The sequence below is a fragment of the Nomascus leucogenys genome, chromosome 15, assembly GCF_006542625.1.
Source record: "Nomascus leucogenys isolate Asia chromosome 15, Asia_NLE_v1, whole genome shotgun sequence".
NCBI classification, from domain to species: Eukaryota; Metazoa; Chordata; class Mammalia; order Primates; family Hylobatidae; genus Nomascus; species Nomascus leucogenys.
The window spans coordinates 103,252,807-103,273,033 of NC_044395.1; the positions used below are offsets into that span (position 1 = coordinate 103,252,807).

The 20,227-nt window shown below is 37.3% G+C and overlaps 1 protein-coding gene across 5 annotated transcripts in view; it reads left to right on the forward strand.

Annotated features, from left to right (window-relative positions):
• The window catches only part of TTC17 (tetratricopeptide repeat domain 17), a 126,094-nt gene that overhangs the window by 60,643 nt on the left and 45,224 nt on the right, over positions 1-20,227 (forward strand). For 4 of the 5 annotated variants that reach the window (XM_004090705.3, XM_030829731.1, XM_003254451.3 and 1 more), the window contains one exon: positions 18,218-18,388. The exons of the other annotated variant lie outside the window; for it this stretch is intronic. In XM_004090705.3, coding sequence (XP_004090753.1) covers positions 18,218-18,388 — 171 coding nt within the window. The remainder of the gene's footprint in view (positions 1-18,217; positions 18,389-20,227) is intronic. 5 annotated transcript variants of the gene reach the window in all.

Below are 20,227 nucleotides of genomic sequence, written 5' to 3' on the forward strand. Positions count from 1 at the left end.
ATGGGCAGTTTAACATTAGCAAGTATTTTGTTATTTTTCATATGTAATCATGGAATTTTTAATGCAGAATTTTAGTTTGTGTTTCTTGGAATGCCTATGCAGGTAATGTATTCTATTACTTTTAAATACTGTTTTGTTCAACTTAAAAATATACAATCACTATGCTAAATAAATTTTTTTGTACTTATAAAGACTTTATAGCTAAAACTATTGATTAATGAAGTATTATTTATCTGACAATGTTTTCAAACTTTTATTAACCTAGAAATCAGTGTATTGGCTGCCATTTGTTAGATGCATGTGTTCTTATAGCAGCTGTTTATCATCATCATCTCTCCCTCTTTTGAATAAAATTTCATAAATCCTGTTCTTTTATATGTAGTTTTATATCACTACCATTTCAAGGATGCTGTGAAGGAGAACTTAATAGATTGATTTTTTTTACTTGCCCACTCTTGAATTGACTGTAAAAGTTAGTGCTTTCAGTTTCGATTAAATATCTTGTTTGGGCAGTTTTAAAATACCTGCTGTTTTCCACATTTATAGGCTTGTCATTTTACAATTTTGTTTAACTTAAGCAGAACTGAATTGGTTACTGTAGCAAACTCATTCTTCATAACAGCTTCGTTCTTTTAAAATTAAAATAGAATCTGTTAAATAAACTTATAATGCCTTTGAATATAAGCAAAGTCTGTGAAGTGCTCAACACTTTAAAAACAAAGCCTTTTTTTATTGGAAAAAATAAAAGTGTCACAGAATGAAACTTTATGGAACAGTAAAGGTTATCTTCTCTAAAAAATGGAAAATAACTTTTAATAACTATGAGCAAAATGATTAAATATTGGATCTGTAGAAAAGTCCAGAAATACATTGATGTGGCATTACAACACGATAGTGGATTTTCCAAGCATTTATTACCGTAAAATATTTTTGAAATACTAATCTGCAAATTAAAAATTACATCTAGCAAAGATATTTTCTACTACTAATCTAGACTATCTTATATCTTTGATACATTTTATTTTATTTTTAATGGTCTGTATTTATTATTTTTCTTATATTAGCATAAAACCAATAGGTTCTATTTATTAGACTTTTATGCCACAAACAGCAACATTGCTGTTTACTGCATATAATTAAGCATTAAACCCAACATTTCTGAGCTCTGGTCATTTCTTAATTAATTGAGGGACATGCCTACTTAAAATTGGCCCAGATCCTTAAAAGTATGAATAAATATTATGCAGAAGAACTCAGACTTTAATGTTTAGGTGTTCCTATAATTGTCTGCAAGTTTCTCTCTCTAATACATGTTTGGTAGCTTTTGTCTCTGGAGAAAAAAGTAGAATTTTCAAATCATATACATGAGATTTAATATCTATTCCAATGTGCAGATGGGTTATCTTGTCTTCTCTTCACAGTGTTTCTGTATTTATAGCATCTATTTATGTAAATCATATCTCCTTTTATAACTGGTTTCATTTCCTGTAGTTTTAGTCTGTGTTCTTCAACCTAAATTTTTGTAGATTTATAACTCGCAGCTTAAAGCAATTTTACAGAGTTCAGATGTTGAAGAAAAAGAAATCCTGCACTTTGCTGCCCTCCAGTGGATTATCCAGCATATATACTGCCTGCAATGAAGGATCTTTGCTTTATCACATCCTTTTACATTCTTTTATAAGAATTAGTGAAGGTATCTGCTTTTTAAAAAAAGATATTCTTATAGACCCAGTTTTAATAGCACTTTTTTTAGAGGCAGGGTCTCACTGTGTTGCCCAGGCTGGAGTGCAGTGGCTATTCACAGGCTCTATCATAGCATACCATAGCTTCTAACTCCTGGCTCAGGCAATCCTCCCATCTCAGCCTCCCAAACAGTTGAGACTACAGGTGTGTATCACTGCACCTGACTCTTAGAGCATTTTAAATATGCTACTAGTTAGGTCACCTCCATTTATTTCTGTAAAAAGAATTAAAACTGGTTGATGTATTGCAGATTTTAAAATCCTGAGATGCAGGTATATCCTGCAACAAAACCAAATGTACTTCTGTGTATGTAATATGTCTATATCTGTATATTTCTTTACTTGAAAGGGCTGTAGTTATTTGGTTAACAAACAGTTTTTTAACATGTATCTTTAACATGTATTTAACATGTGATAGAGGAGAGAATAGGAAAAATTTTTGTATTTATGAACCTACAAGCAAAGATTGTGATTTACTCAAATTACAGTCAGTCATTGGCGGAGCTGAAACTAAAATGTGAGTCCTCTGTCTTCCAGGGCCAGTGTAGTTCCTGTGCATTTCAGTCAGTCATAAATTATTCCACTGCCATGATTGAAAGATTGAAAGAATTCATATTTGTAGATTCCTGGGACATTTTATCAAAGTGGTATAATCACTACACTTTTTATGTCATCCCTCAAAAGAGATGCATTTCTACATAAAACATGGATGTAAACTAGATTATGGGGGGCAGTCATAATGAACCCCAAGAGCATACCTAAAACGGTCTCTCAGTTTAACATATCACTCTGATCGTTTCTGAATCTTGCATCATTAGATTGCCACATAGCCTTCTATTTTACATGAAAGATCTTATGGCTGTACTTTGTAGTATTAGCTTAGTAGACAGTATTTTTCTTTTGGGATTTCCAGCATTTAGCTTTTTTGAACAAAAGGGATACTTTTGGTTTTCATAAGAACTTACAGACAGTATTATCAGATTCTGATGACCAATGGTTTTATACTTCAGCCTCTGAAAGACATTATATATAAATATGTGTTGGTTTTTAATGTGAATGTTTTGTCCTGCATGCCAAAAAAAATGTTTTATTTTAAAGAATGAGCCTATTAGCCCTTGCCTGAGATCTTTTCACAGCTATTCATCCAGTCATTATAGGTTGTTAGCCTGGCCAAATAATATTTAAGAAGTATGAAATTTGATAGAGGATATAATCTTCTAAAGCAACAATTTGTTTTCTTTCAACCAAAGAAAACTGGGTGTGGTTTATTCTTCATTCATTTGTTCATTCATTCAATGAACACGTATCTACCATATGCCAGTCACTATTCTAGGAATTGGAAACCAAACAGAAAATACCTCCAGCTCTGTAAGAGCTACATTCTAGTAGAGGGAAGCAGAGAGTAGATAATAAACATAATAAATTATTTAATTAGAAAGTGAGTGCTCAGGGGGTTGGGGTCATTAAGGGAGGCCCCACTGAGAAAGTGACATTTGAACATAGACTTGAGGGAGGATAGAGGTTCTAAGCCATGCAGACATAGAGCATAAAAGCGTTTCAGGCAGAATAGCATTGCAAATGTTCATGTTAGGAATAGCAAGGAGGGCTTTCCATCTGTGGTGGAGATGTAGGAGATGAAAGCAGAGATAAATATGGTGGAGGATAGAGCCACTTTTTTGATGCCTTGCAGACCATTCTAATAATTTGGGCTTTTCTTCTAAGAGAAAGATGTATGACTAGGAACTGGGCGGCACAGCAGGAGATGAGTGGTGGGCCAGTAAGCAAAGCTTCACCTGCATTTATAGCCAGTCCCCATCACTCGCATTACTGCCTGAGCTCCGCCTTCTGTCAGATCAGTGGTGGCATTAGATTCTCATAGGAGCATGAACCTATTGTAAACTATGCATGCACGGGATCTAGGTTACACGATCCTTATGAGAATCTAAAGCCTGATGATCTGTCACTGTCTCCCATCACACCCAGATGGGACCATTTAGTTGCAGGAAAACAAGCTCAGGGCTCCCACTGACTCTACATTGTGGTGAGTTGTATAATAATTTCATCATATATTATAATGTAATAACAAAGTGCACAAAACATGTAATGTGCTTGAATTATCCCAAAACCCCATCCCCACCCACCCCCCAGTCTTTGGAAAAATTGTCTTCTATGAAAGCAGCCCCTGGTGACAAAAAGGTTGGGGACTGCTGACTTAGAAGATTTTGAACACAAGAGTGAAATGAACTGATTTACATCTTAACGTAATTCCTCTGGTTGCTCTGTTGAGAATAGACTAGTGGGATAAGAGCAGAAGCATGAAGACATGTTAGGATGCTATTGCAAAAATATCAGTGAGAGATGATATCGGCCTGTACCACTGGGGTGGACAGGGAGAAAGTGAGAAATGATCCTATTTGGAATATATTTTGAAGGTAGAACCAACAAGACACTCCTAGAAAGGGATATGGGAAATGAAAGAAAGAGAGGTCAAGGGTGACTCTTAAATTTGGAACCTGAGCAATCAGGTAAATAGTGGTGCTATTTAATGAGATATTCAGGTCTGAGAAAGGAGCAGATTTGGGGAGAAAAACAAGTTTGGTTTTGGACATGTTAAATTTGAGTTGCCTATTAAGTGTTCAAGTAGAGATGTTGAATAGGTAGTTGGATACATGAGTGTTATAATGATGGGGAAGAGACCAGGCTAGAGATAATAATTTATGGGTCATGGACATATGCATTTTTTAAGTCATTAGCTTGGATGAAATTACCTCAATAATTACTATAAAAAGGAAAATGGGTCAAAAATCAGTTTCTAGGGTATTCTAGCCACCATTTACAGGTCAGGAAGAAAAAGAGCAGTAAAGGAGTAGCCAGTAAGCTAGTAAAAAAACCATTCAAGTATTTTATCCCACAAGCCAAGTGAAGAAAATGTTTTAAGGGGTTATCAAGCATATCATTCTTATTGTAGCAGCATGCTATATCATGAGAGATTGAGCTGGATGTGGGCAGAGAGTGAAACACTGGATTTAGTAACATGGAGATTGTTGGTAATCTTGTAAAAGCTTGTGTGAAATCGGTTTTGAAGGAGGCAAGCAACTCTCAAGTTTTGCTATAGTGAAGAGCAGGAAAATGGGATATAGCTGGAGGGGCCTGTGGGGGTGAAGGTATTTGTTTTTGTTCTAAAAATAGAAAGCAGCATGTTTCAATAGGAATGATCCAGCAAAGTGGGAAATGTTGAAGATGCAGCAAAGGGCTAACTGTAGAAGCAGAATTCTTGAGTAGACAGGAGGGGATGAAATCTAAGGCACAAATGTAAGAGTGGTCCTTAGGAACAAGGATGATATATAAGTAAAGTTGTAGGTATGTTGAAAGATTTGATGGTGGGACTTCTGATTGCTTCTCAGCAACATATGAGGTGACTGGTCAGATGAGAATGAAGAGGTACAGAGAATGTTGGAGATTTAATGAGAGAGGAAAGGCTGAAAACAGTTGTCTCAGAATGCGAATTAACTAGAGAGGTTTCTAACTTTGGTAACTGGATAGATGTCAATGTTAAGAATGGGAATACAGAGGAGAAATCATCTATGCATTGATGTGCTGGGAATAGCAAGTTCCATGTTCATTTGGAGATGCCTCTGATTCCTTCAGAATGTGCAGGATGTGAAGAAAATGTCAAGAATGGAATCTTAGAAAATGCTAACATTTAAGGAACAGAGTCAGTGAAAGAGTGAGTAAATAGAGGCACTGGAAGAGCAGGGTCATGAAGTTTAGAAGAACAGAGAGTTTGAGAAGGACAAAGAGGACAATAGTAGTGTGTCCTGTATTGGTTCATTTGCAAGCTTTTAGTTGATATTTTAATTTTAATATTTATGGTTTATTTTGATGGGCATTAGAAAAAATAACTGGTACATAAAACCTGTGATTTATGAAAAATGGTAATAATTTTCCCTTTTAACCTAAATTAGTATAAGATTAAACTTTAGATTCATTAAAGAAAAACATTATGTAAGTAATGAATACTGCTAGCTATGGAAAAACCATGATAGTAATTGGTAAATGAATCAACTGTGGGAAGCTCTGGGTTTAACAGTTTAGAAATCATTGGTGACTTCATTTTATCAAAAGCACTTTCTATAAAATGGGGAAATACATACACTAAAACATTAATAAATTTTAGAATAATGGAAGTATTAAAGTGAGCTCTCTATATAATTGAATTACTTTTAGAGCTATTAGATATAGTTTCTAAAATACAGCTCATATTTTATCCTGTTACTTAGTGACTAAAATAACTTTAAAGCAAATAGGAGATGAAACCAATAATCATTCTTTTTTCTTTCTTTTTTTTTTTTTTTTTTCTGAGGCGGAGTCTCGCTCGCTCTTGTCGCCCAGGCCAGAGTGCAGTGGCTCTATCTCGGCTTACTGCAACCTCCGCCTCCCTGGTTCAAGCAGTTGTCTTGTCTCAGCCACCCCAGTAGCTGGAACTACAGGCACCCACCACCATGCCCAGCTAATTTTTTGCATTTTTAGTAGAGACGGGGTATCGCTGTGCTGGCCAGACTGGTCTCAAACTCCTGACCTCAGGTGATCCACCTGCCTCAGCCTTCCAAAGTGCTGGGATTATAGGTGTGAGCCACCACACCCGGCCAAGAATCATTCTTTAAAGAACATGTAATAATAATAGAACACAAGTGAGAAAAGCTTTCTTTAAAAACTTCATTTGTTAGAAACATGAAAAGGTGGCTGGGCATGGTGGCTTCACGCCTGTAACCCCAGCACTTTGGGAGGCCGAGGCAGGTGGATCCCCTGAGGTCAGGAATTCAAGACCAGCCTGGCCAACATGGCGAAACCCCATCTCCACTAAAAATACAAAAATCAGCTGGGTGTGGTGGTGCATGCCTATAATCCCAGCTATTGGGAAGGCTGAGGCAGGAGAATTGCTTGAACCTGGGAGGTGGAGGTTGCAGTGAGCTGAGATTGCATCATTGTACTCCAGCCTGGGCAACAGAGACTCCGTCTAAAAAAAAAAGAAACATGAAAAGTTAATTGTGTGTTTTTAATAAAATAGTAGAAAACCTTGATGGGCGATTGAAGAAATAGGGCATTTCTCAGAAGGATAGTCTAAGCCCTGTAAGCAAGAGGGGGTCTGTTTTATATAGTTCCCCCTAGTCATTTAACAAGGTATTTTTAATACGGTTTGTTGCTGCAGTTGTATTTCATTATCCTTACAGGAACTGAAGGGGGCTGACTTCTTGTTATATACACTTGTGTGTAGTGAGTTAGGCAAGTTCATTGGATGTTGTCTAAATCTTGAGTTTTCATTCATCATTCTAGTATATAATGTTAAGTTTTGCCATCTTAGATAGCAAGCATTTATACAACTCTTCTCCATTCAGAACGATGATTCTAGCTGGGCTTGGTGGTGTGCACGGTAGTCCCAGCTACTTAGAAAGCTGAGGTGGGAGGATCACTGGAGACCAGGACTACAAAGCTAGGATGCACACTGATCACACCGCTGCCCTCCAACCTGGGAAACATGATGGGACACCTGTCTCTTGAAAAAAATAAAAAAAATTAATTGGCAAAATACACACACAACCTATTCTACGTTGGTAGAGTGGGCTCTTTTTAAAATTTTAAGTGATTTGTGCCTCAGAAAATTATGTTTGCTTTGAAACAGTTGAAATGAGTTCCTAGTTTTAGACTATTTTTTTTAAAACAGCACCAACTACGTAAACCCCTTTTCAAATTTAATCATTGGATGATCTCTACTCAGTTCCATGGCCTGATGGATATAAAGCAGCGAGTCCGATAATCATTAGAAAAGAGCATTCGTGAAATTTTAAAACACATAAGACTGAGGATGTCTGCCATATATATGTATACATGTGTATGCTGTTTGGATTTTTCTCCTTTTTCCTTTTATTGTTAGTATTTATTACTAGTGGTTGAATTTATTTCATACAGAGCCACTCTTTGGTCAGGAAAATCTCAGTAATCTGTTACCAACCAGCAAAGTATATTTGATTATTATCTCAAAGATGCAGGAGAAATTTAAATCACATTTCACAGATATTGAAAAGACCATAGCTTTGGATTTGTCTTCCCACTTAGTTGCCTTTTATAGGAACAAACCTAAATTTGTCATTCAAATTTTGCCATCCTTTAAACCTCTTTAGCTCTCAGGCTTTGTTAATGACCCAGTCAGGTCACAAATATACAGTGAGATGATTATAGAAAATAATAAGCACAATTTGCCTAAGTACATTTCAGGAAAAAGAGCTAGAGGTCCGTGGCAGCTGAGCGGGTACTGCTGTCAAGCAAGTTTTCTGATTCCTGCTGCACCTTTGTAATAATAAAGCCCTATTTCGCTTGATGATGAGAAATACAGCTAGAGAAAAACCTAATATGAACAAATTAATAATCAGTTCACCACCCTTCTCACAGTCCACTGGCTAAAAGCCATAAGTGTTGAAAGTTGGGAGAGACTGAGAAAGATCCTGGAAACCATGTTATTACCTGCAAAGTGGCCACTGAGGTGAGTGCCCCAGGTGACTTTCATTTGGTGGCATAAAGCAAGAGGAAACAATATCTAACAAAATACATAATATCATCATGTGCTTTTCACTTTCCCCTTGATCATGCATTGGCCATATTTACTTACGTGTAAGTAGATATGTTCAAATTAAAGTGCCTATCTTAATTCCATACCCTTGAGGCAGGGTCTGCAATCAGGGAATTAGGAAACTTTATTACTGAGATCCATCCACAAGTCTCTGCTCATAACATTGTTTGATAGACGGACTTCAGTGGGATTTTTTAAACTTTGGTTTGAGTATCATACTTGCTACCTCTGCCAATGCAAAGGACATTTCCTAGTGCTTGATCTTTTTCCTTCTATCTAGGACCTTTGAGGTATTACTAGACTCAAATCTTGATCAATTATGGAATAACTAGGATCTTGAGTTCTCATTTGAAGATACTGTCCTTGTAATTCACTTAATTTGAGGAGAAAAAAAGACAAAATGGCCTTTGTAACTTCATTAGCCTCAGCCTTGCTCTGTATCCTTGCTCTAGGGAAAAAAAGACAAGCCTGATAAGCCCAAAAAGGGCTGGGCATAATTAAGGATTGCTTTCTGCTCTCAAGGAGCTGGGAGAGTCTTGTTAGAGAGTTGTGTAATGTACGAGGTCTGTTGGTTTAAATATCATATTTACTACCTATACCAATGGTAAGTGTAAATATCATACTTACTACCTAAACCAAGTCTAGTTTGCTAGTAAGTTTTAAATACCAATACCATATTTAAAACTTTGGTTTAAATATCATACTTACTACCTATACCAATGCAAAGGACATTTGGTTGGCCTAAATATCATACTTACTACGTAAACCAAGTCTGTTGTTTTTCCTACTCGATCACTTTCCTCTGTGTCAGCAGGTGACCACTTGTAGCAGGAAAAAGGAGAGGCAGATGGTAAACACTAACGATTGTGGGTGGCTGGGAAATCTAAGCCCCCTCTGACTGTTTGTATGCTTGTTCTAAGTTTAAGAATTGAGTGAAGCAGGCTCACTGTAAGAGTGTGTGATTGAATCAGAAAGATATGTTGTATTTTAAGGTCACTGACTATAAGAACTTTATAACATCTGCCTTTTGCAGAATCCATGGAAATTGTACCAAATCTTGGTACCAAATGATGATGCTATTGCGGGTAGTTAATTTTCTTGACTACCTACATCTTGCTTTGCTGGTTTGATGAGTTAGCGCTCATTGCTTTCTGCAGCTCTATCCCATAACTCTCCAGCTCTTTCCCACAACACATACACATAAAAGTACCAATTTTACCCATCTTTCAAGACCCACTTCCACCATATGCCTTACTTGGTCTCCTAATTATAAGTAATGTGTAATCAGACAATTTAACTGTGCCTCTCCTTTGGCTCCTGTGACTTGCCATGATAGTTATCTGTGTACATCACACAACTCTAATAAGACTCTCCCAGCTCCTTGAGTACAGAAACCAATCCTTTTTTCATCTGCATACCCAAGCTCACCAAGCATTCCATACCCTCCCCACAACATTTAGCACATTGAATATTCTTTAATGGCAAAGTAGCTGATGATATTTCAATTCTGAACTACCCAGATAACTAAGTATTAAATGTAATAACGAGTAATTAACTTGTATCCACCCAAAGGTTGCCCAGAGTGCTTTCTAGGAAACCCCCCTCAATATACATAAGTAGATACAAATCTCCTTTTAAGGTCTACAGTTCCCACTGTAAGAGGGAGAAGAAAAATGAAATTGTATTGTCTTACTGGTCCACTAGGAGCTAACACATCTAACAAGTGGCCTGTATTGCCCCACCTTCAGTCCCTCCTGTTTTTAATGAAAGTTATAAACTAATGTCTCTCTTGACCCTCATTGAAAACTAACACCTACGGGTCGGTCTCAGGAAGTCTGTTGAATTTGTTTCCCCAGTATTCTTGCTTAAAGAAAAGTTCCCTAGGCTGAAGTAAGCCAGAGATTTAAATTAAAAAAAAAAAAAAAATAGCTATGTCAGTTAATTTTCTCTTTCAATATAATTTCTGCATGGAAAAGTCTCATAGTAAACTTACAATGAATTTTAAATTTGCTTTAGATATGTAATCTGATCATTTACCTTTCTAGAAGCACTTATAACTGCTGAAAGCCTTGATTCTTCATTAAAATAGTTTCTAACACAGCCTACATGTCATGGTATCTGTGTCTGAACTGGTGCTGACTTTGCTTCCTGTGCTTTAGTCATTTAAGAGAAGGCCACATGGCAAGACCAAGAGGCCAGATTTATAGCCAGTTCTCCTTTCTCTACTCTAAAAGGCGGCAGGGCATATGGGATGCAGGGGCAGATAGGTCTGCAGAAACCAATTCAGCTCTAAATTCTTGGGCAAAACAAGTTCCAGGTGTGACCATGTGTGAACAGAGTATTTCCCAGGACAGAGTTCAACTTCAGAATATGTAGTAAAAGGGAAACACACACACACATGTTCATATTTGGGAATCACATACTTTTTTTTTCTCCCTGTAAACTCTTCTGACTTAATCACCTCACCAGGAGAGAGTGCTGATTTCGAGTCTTTACTATGGTCTGTTTTCTCTTTGCCATTGTACTTTTGAGGTCAGTCAGTACATAACCATTGTTTTAAAACCTTCTGCAAAGAATTTCATCCAGCAGTAATTCCTGAATGAGAACAGGTCTAAGGAGCCATTATTTCTGTTCAAATAATTTCTTTTTTCTTTCTCAAATAGAGGATAGAACAGGGCAGAGGAGGTGAGGCATCTTCATTTGTCTCTCAGGTACAGTCATCAGCAACCTAGGTTTCACCCAGATTCAGGTTCTGTATGCTTATATTAGCAGAGGTTTCATTAACGATGTTTCCCAAGAATCCTCTGACAATAGGACAGTAGTTTATCTCTCCATTTCAGAGTAAAAAATCCTAGACACAGAGATGTAAATTGATTTGCCCAAGTTTGTACGGTAAGGCTGCAGCTGAGGCATTATTTGAATTTATACCATGAAAGTGTTCCTCTTGGTAAAAGATCTGTTAGTTAGACTCTGTTACAACCTCTGGAGGTGAAAATCATAAAGGTATCTATTCCCAGTAAGGTCTCCTTTTTCCTCAGCTGTACCTATTACTCTGTGTGGTGCCAGAGTCCCACATGTCACCTGTAGTAAAAGCTTCCTGGTAATATTTTTAGTAATTTTGTATAACAGTGGTGAGCAACTGAAAGATATATTTTTGTTCACTTCATGGTATTTTACTACCTCTTCTAAAAGACAGATTATATTTTACTAGAGATAAATATGAAATAGTGTTATTAGGTAGCTTAAATTATTATAAAAGGAAACAGTCACCATGTGTTTCTAAGCTACCTATTTCCAAAAGAAATCATTTTTATAACTGCATAATTTTGAGTGCAGTTGGGCAGAAAGGTAAGGAGAAAATACTATAGAAAAAGTCACTCATATCTGTTAAAAGGATGATGTTGTCTGTATTTTCCACCTAGGTACTTTAATTGAGTGTATCAGAATGCTTCCTATAGGGTAACCTTTCTGAAAGGCAGAAGAAAGGAGACTGTAGAGTATAATATAAGCCTGTTGGAGCAGGGATGGTAGGAAAACCGTTAGAATATTCCACTGTTTCACAAAGACTACTTTTCTAACATCTTTGTCCTAAATTTTGAATTATAGCTTGTATTACAAATCAATTTATTATTTATGTCTTAGAAATTAGTTTTATAATAAATTACATAGGAATATAACTTATATTTACTGTATGAAAACAAAAAGTTTGGGGAAGGACTGAAGCAAGATTAACAAACTAGAGGGGGCTGGGCACAGTGGCTCATACCTATAATCCCAGCACTTTGGGAGGCCAAAGAGGGCAGATTGCTTGAGCTCAACAGTTTGAGACCAGCCTGGGCAACATGCTGAAACGCTGTCTCTACAAAAATTACAAAAATTAGCCAGGTGTGGTAGCGTGCACCTGTAGTCCCAGCTACTCTAGAGGCTGAGGTGGGAGGATGGCTTGAGCCTGGAAGGTGGAGGTTGCAGTGAGCCCACATCATGCCACTGCACTCCAGCCTCGGTGACAGAGCAATTCTGCCTCAAAACAAACAAACAAAAAAAACTAGAGGGAGGGAGTTGTTGAACAGCAAAGAGGTAAAAGACTATAGATAACATGGTACCCATAGCCTATTTTCGTATCGTAAGACTGTCTATTAAAATGTCCTTTAGAGAGCACAGAGCCTACTGTGAGACTAATTTCTAAGTGTGCTAAATATTTGGGGGCTTAGATATGCTAAGGAGTTTGATCTGAATTAATTGCTGCTTTCTTCTAAAAGATTGGTAGAAATGGACTCTATACTGCCTCCGGCATCCCCTACATACACGCGCACACACACACACACACAGAAAGTTGAAATTACACAGATACCCTGATAACTTCTTTTTTTAATTATTATTATTATACTTGAAGTTCTGGGATACATGTGCAGAACCCTGATAACTTCTTTTTTTAATTATTATTATTATACTTGAAGTTCTGGGATACATGTGCAGAACCCTGATAACTTCTTTTTTTAATTATTATTATTATACTTGAAGTTCTGGGATACATGTGCAGAACATGCAGGTTTGTTACCTAGGTATACGTGTGCAACGGTGGTTTGCTGCACTCATCAACCTGTCATCTACATTAGGTATTTCTCCTAATGCTATCTCTCCCCTAGCCACTGCCCCCCGACGTGTGATGTTCCCCTCCTGTGTCCATGTGTTCTCATTGTTCAGCTCCCACTTATGAGTGAGAACATGCGGTGTTTGGTTTTCTGTTTCTGTGTTAGTTTGTTGAGAATGATGGTTTCCAGCTTCATCCATGTCCCTGCAAAGGTTATGAACTCATTCTTTTTTATGGCTGCATAGTATTCCATGGTGTATATGTACCACATTTTCTTAATCCAGTCTATCATTGATGGGCATTTGGGTTGGTTCCAAGTCTTTCTGTTGTGAATAGTGCTGCAGTAAACATACGTGTGCATGTGTCTTTATAGTAGAATGATTTATAATCCTTCGGGTACATACCCAGTAATGGGATTGCTGGGTCAAATGATATTTCTAGTTCTAGATCCTTGAGGAATTGCCACATTGTCTTCCACAGTGGATGAACTAATTTACACTCCCACCAACAGTGTAAAAGTGTTCCTATTTCTCCACATCCTCTCCAGCATCTGTTGTTTCCTGACTTTTTAATGATCGCCATTCTAACTGGCATGAGATAGATACCCGGATAACTTCTAATAGCAGGTTAATTGATCATACTAGAGATTCTGAGTTGGCTATAACTAAAAGGCCTTATTTTAAAAGGATTACATTGGGATAACTTACTATCCCAGTGCAGCTTTTTAGGGAGTCAGGGCTAATAATAATAGCATCTTACCATGTGCTAGGCAATGGTCTGGCTCTTTGCATGTAATTCTCAAGAGCCGAATGAAATGGATATTATTATTAAGCTCAATTTGCAGCCGGTGCAGTGGCACATGCCAGGAGGCTGAAGTAAGAGGATCACTTGAACCCAGGAGTTCAAGTCCAGCCTGGGCAACATAGTGAGACCCCCATCTCTTAAAAGACAAAAACAAAAAAACTCAGTTTGTAGATGAGGAAACCGATTCACAAAAAGGTAAAGTAACTTGTCTTTCGCCTGGCTGTACCCATAACCACTGCTCTAATGCTAAAAGAACCACAGGATCTTATCACTGGTGCTGGCTTTAGTTACTTGGCTCTTACAAAGTTTTGATGCCTCTCAATTCATTTGTGGCATTTCTTTATTATAACTCACCAAAAAGCATCCTAAGTTACCCAACCAGGAGTCTCTACCAATATATGAGATTTAGAAGGTAAGAATTCGTTTTAACAAATAAGTGGTTACCCAACTCTAATTAGAAAGTGGAAAATACTCTTCTAGCAATTTGTAAACAATTAAGATGAGAATATAGGAGATCCTGAGAACTTAGTATACTTTGAAAAACTGTTTAGCCACATGATAAATTGTGACTTTACCCATCAGGAGACTTTACTTTGACAAGATATATTAAATATGTAGTTGTTTTTCCAAACACCCTTGTAGGATAGGTTAGTATTAATAACCCTATTTATGCAGGAGATACTCTACGCATAGAAAAGAATGTTAATATACTAGGATCTCATAGGAGTTCCAGAATCAGAAATACCCTTTTTGGAGTTTTATACTTAGTTGATAGTCTTGTAGTCTCTTACTTCTAAGAAAAACCGAACTGCCAGGATTTGAGTTAGATGCTAAATGCTTTGTAAGCAAGTAAGAGCATTAAACACAGAAAAGTGTTTTCCATTTTCACCTGGGACCTTGTTACCTAAAGCATTTTGTTTAAATAGTGTTGTTCCTTTAAAGAAAACTCATACCTCTCAAGGTTAGTGTAAGTCATAGAATCTCCCCATTTTTGTGTCAGCAAAAAATAAGTCTTATGCATAGAAGATGACTTGCTACTTTCCAGGTATCTTTCCATTTTTCCTTCTCCAATATTTTCCTGTATTTCTTTAATGAGAACATCATTCCGACCTCTGCCAGGAAAACAGGCAATATTTTTCCACAAAGGCAACTTTTTTTAGTTCCCCTTTGAGCTGGAGCAGACCTATACTATAGTCTAAAGAATGGAAATTTAAAATTCCTCTGGAATACTTCACCTACCCTTAGAAACTGGAAGGAGTAATTTTTAAAATTAGGCAATTCAACAATCGCCAAGCTATGTATGCAAATCACATCAGAACCCTAAACCGGTCTGGCTTTTTTTGTTGGTTTTTTGGGTGTTTTGTTTTGTTTTTTTGGAGATGGAATCTCGCTCTGTCGCAAGGCTGGAGTGCAGTGGCGCGATCTCGGCTCACTGCAACCTCCGCCTCCCGGGTTCAAGCAATTCTCCTGCCTCAGCCTCCCGAGTAGCTGGGACTACCGGCATGTGCCACCATGCCCAGCTAATTTTTGTATTTTTAGTAGAGACGGGGTTTCATCATGTTGGCCAGGATGATCTCGATTTCTTGACCTTGTGATCTGCCTGCCTTGGCCTCCCAAAGTGCTGGAATTACAGGTGTGAGCCACCGCACCTGGCCAAACTGGTCTGTTTTTAACAGTTGAGTGTAAGAACGTTAGTATTCACAATTCTAATCTTAAAGCATGTAGCTTTTATGTGATCATTTTGATGCCTACTTCCACGAAATACCCTAACATAAACCTCTTAATCTTTTTTTATTCCTCCTGTTCTCCCTGATTCTTCTTCTCTCCCTCTGAGAGATGTTGGCCCCAATTTCCTGAATTTGAGGACAAGACATTCTTAGAATGCACATGGCTTGCACAAGATGTCTGAGTTTGAGGTCATGCAGAAGGAGTAATTTAGCTTCAGGGTTCCTTGTGCACATAATATTTTATAAATTACCTACAAGGTATTTTTTCTATTGCATAAGTTTAAAAAGATGGGACCAATTGAATTTTTACTGTGGGCAGAGAGTGGGAGAGAAACAGAAGAGAATCAAATGTTGAGGGAGGAAATCAACTTCAGAAAACACAGAGCTTCACTGGGTTCCAGTCTTAAATGTTTGTCCTTTGCTTTTATAGTGTTTTACACAACGTGTGTCAGTGTGAAGAATGCTTTAATCAGCATCATTGTCATAATTATTTCCTCTCTGCTTTTAATAGTCATGCTTATTTATATCCCAATTAAGAATTGTCTCTGAGAAGTGTGATGTTCTTCATAATAAATTATACTCAATTGGGTGTGCAGAGTTGGTTGATGTCATTATTCTGTGTTATTTTAATGCTGTTGTGTTTAGCTCCCCTGACTTAACTACACATACCAGATGGTGAAAACAGAAGTGGAGGCAAATTAATAACCTCTGTCCTGTCATAGGAGAATCTGGAGAAAGAAAGCAACTACCATTGCTCATGGCTCCTTTCCCATTAGCCCTCCATGGGTGGACACACACACACACACACACACACACTTTGCTCATGGCCTCTTTCCCATTAGCCATCCATGGGCGGGCGCACACACACACACACACACACACACACACACACACACACCACACTCAGTCTTTTACAAGTTGTACTTTTCACTGCTCCCAAACACAAATGAGAATTTCTGTGCCTGTTGCTTTGCCCAACACATTATTCTTCCTTGCCTAGAATGCTGCCTTCCCTACTGATTGGCGGGGGGAAGCCTAGAAGCCTTGTAATAAGATAAACCTGATCCAGATCTCAGATCGACAAGTTACTTTATTTCACTGAGAATCGGTTTCCTCATTTGTAAAATGAAGATGCACATGGTTTTTATGAGGGTAAAGTGGAGGAAAAAATATAAAGCACTCAAAAAATATTTCTTCCATTTCATGTAGTTCCCCTTTTATAAGTCCTGCCTATTCTTTAAAATTCGAGTTCTAACTACTCAAAGCTTATTCTCTGAAGCACTTATTTGGAACAAGTATTCTTTGTTGTCTTGTATTTACTGTCTCCCCAAGTCGTTTGTCGATTTCTTGAGAGTTAAAACTCTTAAAACAAAGAATCTCAATTTCTGACATAGTCTTGTTAAATATGGTAGCCTCCAATGTATAATGCTGTAAAAGTGAAAAATGGAAAGTGACTCTCTAAGCATGTAGTCCCCTTACTCTAAAGACATTAAGTTGGAAAAGGTTTTGAGTCCATTACATTTTCTTGGCACAGTAAGGGAGATGGCATTAGAAGTACTTCCTTAAATTGTGAAATCTGAAAGAGAGCCCTCAGTCAAGAAAGAGACATCTTGTGTTTCCACTCATGTGGAGGGAGCTTAATTTGGTGAATCTGTACACACAGATAAGATGATAGATAGATAGATAGATAGATAGATAGATCGATCGATCGATCTGTGAGACAACATTCTCTAAAAATTAAACTTAAAGTGTGTTTGAATGTTCTGGTAAAGGAGAGCAGCTACTTACACACTCTTAACCAAAGAATTGTCCTCTAACAGGAAAGTTGTGATTCTCCATTGAAAATGCATTTTCATTGAAAATGTCCATGGAACACAAGGGGGAAAGAGGACACCTATTCAGCTTGCCAGATCAGCTACAACTAACCAAGGGTAGTCAAAGGAGGGACAGATGTCAGCCAGATTGCTGCCATATTAGATATAACTATCTGGTAACATACTCCCCTACCCAGAGAATGACCATCAGGTAGAGCTGAATAGTGGGGGTTTGGGTTCGTATTAACACAAAACTCTTAATAGGGTCAAAATCCTTTGACTCACAGGTAAAAGTCGCCATAGAGGTCATTCCCACTATACCAAAAGTTATTTTTATTGACATGACCAGAACTTGTTTTCCAAAAGAAACATTGCAAAACATTTCCAAAAGTTATACTGCAGCCTTAATTGTTGACTTTCTGCCATCATCCCCCTTTAATTCTTTGGCTTTTAATTTTTAATAATTCATCACCTTTTGGTATATCTCATTTTAAGCCATGACGCAAAAATAGTATTTCTCTCTGCTATAATTTATCTCAGACTTATCCAGGTATTAACCTGTCATTTCTCACAAATAGAAGGAAAGCTTTTTGATGATATTTCTAAATTCAAGAAAATATTTCATGGCCATTATGAATGGAACAAGGTCTTGGGGCTTGATCTTTGTTGTTACAGTTGTTTTTCTCCTCCTAAATACTTGACAATAGCCTGCAGCTGAAACTTTAGCGCAAAATCTTGAATCACAGTACTGATCTGGCTTTGGGTGCTGCAGCTCACTGATTTTTGTCTGTTCTGCTGAAGAAAAACCAGCATTGTCACGTTTTTGCTCTTCTTGATATTTTAGGACCTTGTACTATAGTACTGTGCAAAAGAGATATTTCTAATATGCTATATCTGTGTCTCTTGTCATTGAGGTAATTGTCATGAGAAAACCCTGGACAACAGCCATGACAAACAGAAATATTTTGACAACTCACAGTCACTGGATGCTGCTGAAGAAGAGCCCTCTGAGAGAGGAACAGAGGAGGACCCTGTATTCTCTGTTGAGAATTCAGGGAGGGACTCAGATGCCCTTAGACTTGAAAGTAAGTTGATTTGACCTGAGCTGTGCTTCTGGGGAAAAATCAACTCTCAAGCTTTAAGCTTAGGCTTTTCTCTACTTTTAAGAACTTGTTTTCTTCTTTAACAGTCATTATATTGTAGCATCATGGGGGTGACCCCTAGATGGTGAGACAGAAGACAAGCTACAGTGTGAAAGTGTTCTTCACACTTTCTTTGTTCTCTACCTCAGTGTCTTATATTGCTAGAACAAATCTGATTTGTTTATGTTATCAGTCTTCTTAATGTTACTAGTATATTGAGTAAATCATTATAAAAGGAAGATAAGTTGCTTTTACACTAAACCCAGTAAAATATGAAGATTTGGAATAGTGGGCTTACCTATTACGCCCTCTCCTAAGATTCCATTTTATGACCACATTTTGAGCTATATTGTACTAAACAGTTCTTGCTAAGATTATCAGAATTGCCAAAACTCATGACTTCTTTTTAGTATTCACCCGCTTGACCACTTTACTGTATCTGGATGCATAACTCCTCCCCACTTCTTGAAACTCTCTCCTTTCCTCTTGGCTTCTGGAATATCACTTGCTCTTGGCTTTCTTCTATCCACACACCATCTTTTAAAATTTCTTTCACTTACTTTTATTCTGCCCTTTATTTGTTGGGTTATCCAGGATCCTAACTTTGACCTTCTATTCTCGTCCTTCTATGTGTTATCTCTTGGTGATTCAAATACCCTTGACTACACCAATGTCTCCAGACCTATATTTCAGCTAAGACATTCTCTACAACTCCAGATCTTATTTCTGCTTTTTTTTTTTTTTTTTTTTTTTTTTGCGTACTCTTTTATCTGGATGTGCCATAGGCACTTAAATGTAACATATCCAAAATTGAACTCCTCCTCATATTGGCCCTATTTTCTGAAATGCTTCTGATTTCTGTATTCCTGATCTCTCTTAAGAACATCACAACTCACCCAGGCACCACTGTATCTAGTCAGTCTCTCAGACCTGTTGCATCTGTATCTCTTCATTTATTCCCACTGCCACTGCTTGAATTCAGATTTTCTTCATTTCTGCCTACACTATTGCAGTAGCATCTTAATTTGGCTCTCTAAATCTAGTCTTTTATTTTAGTCTGTATGTGAAGAAAGAGAATACATGTAATCAATACAGAATTTTAAAAGCGGAAACAACCACTATTAAATAATTTTTTGTGCGTCCAAAGAGTTGTTTCTAAAATGTAAATCTGATCAGATTTGCAAGTTACTTAATCTTCCTGTGCCTTTCTTACCTCATTTATTTAAAAACCAACAAAAATGCTTTATAGAGTGGTTTTGAGTATTTAAATGAAATAACTTTGGGAAGCATTTATTTTAGTGCCTGGTACTCAGAACCCAGTAAATGTTCTACAAATGTACATATAATTGCGTCTTCAGGAGTCAAAGTCTGTACAAACACGTACACATAGTACATGATCAGTAAACATCTGTTCAGTTCAAGGGAGCCATAATATATTTGCACAAGAATTGTTATAGGAAAGATTCCCTGTTTGCTTTTCTAGGTTATCTACTCAGAGTTCCCGGTTTTCTCTTGCTATACTGACCCAGTTAAAAAAAAAGGAAGAACACCACTGGTGGCAACGAATACTCATGATTATTGTTTTCTGCTCAGAAGAGAATGATTTCCCTACCTACCTTAATCCGAGTGATTTAATCTAAGCCTTTTGTGCTTTCTGATTACTGGCTTGAAATTTTATGTCATTGTTTATGTGTTAAATTGTAAGCATATCTGCAGCTTTCCAATCTGACTTCAGATCAGATCACTGCCTTTTAAAGAGAACCCTAGGACTGAAGACAGAAT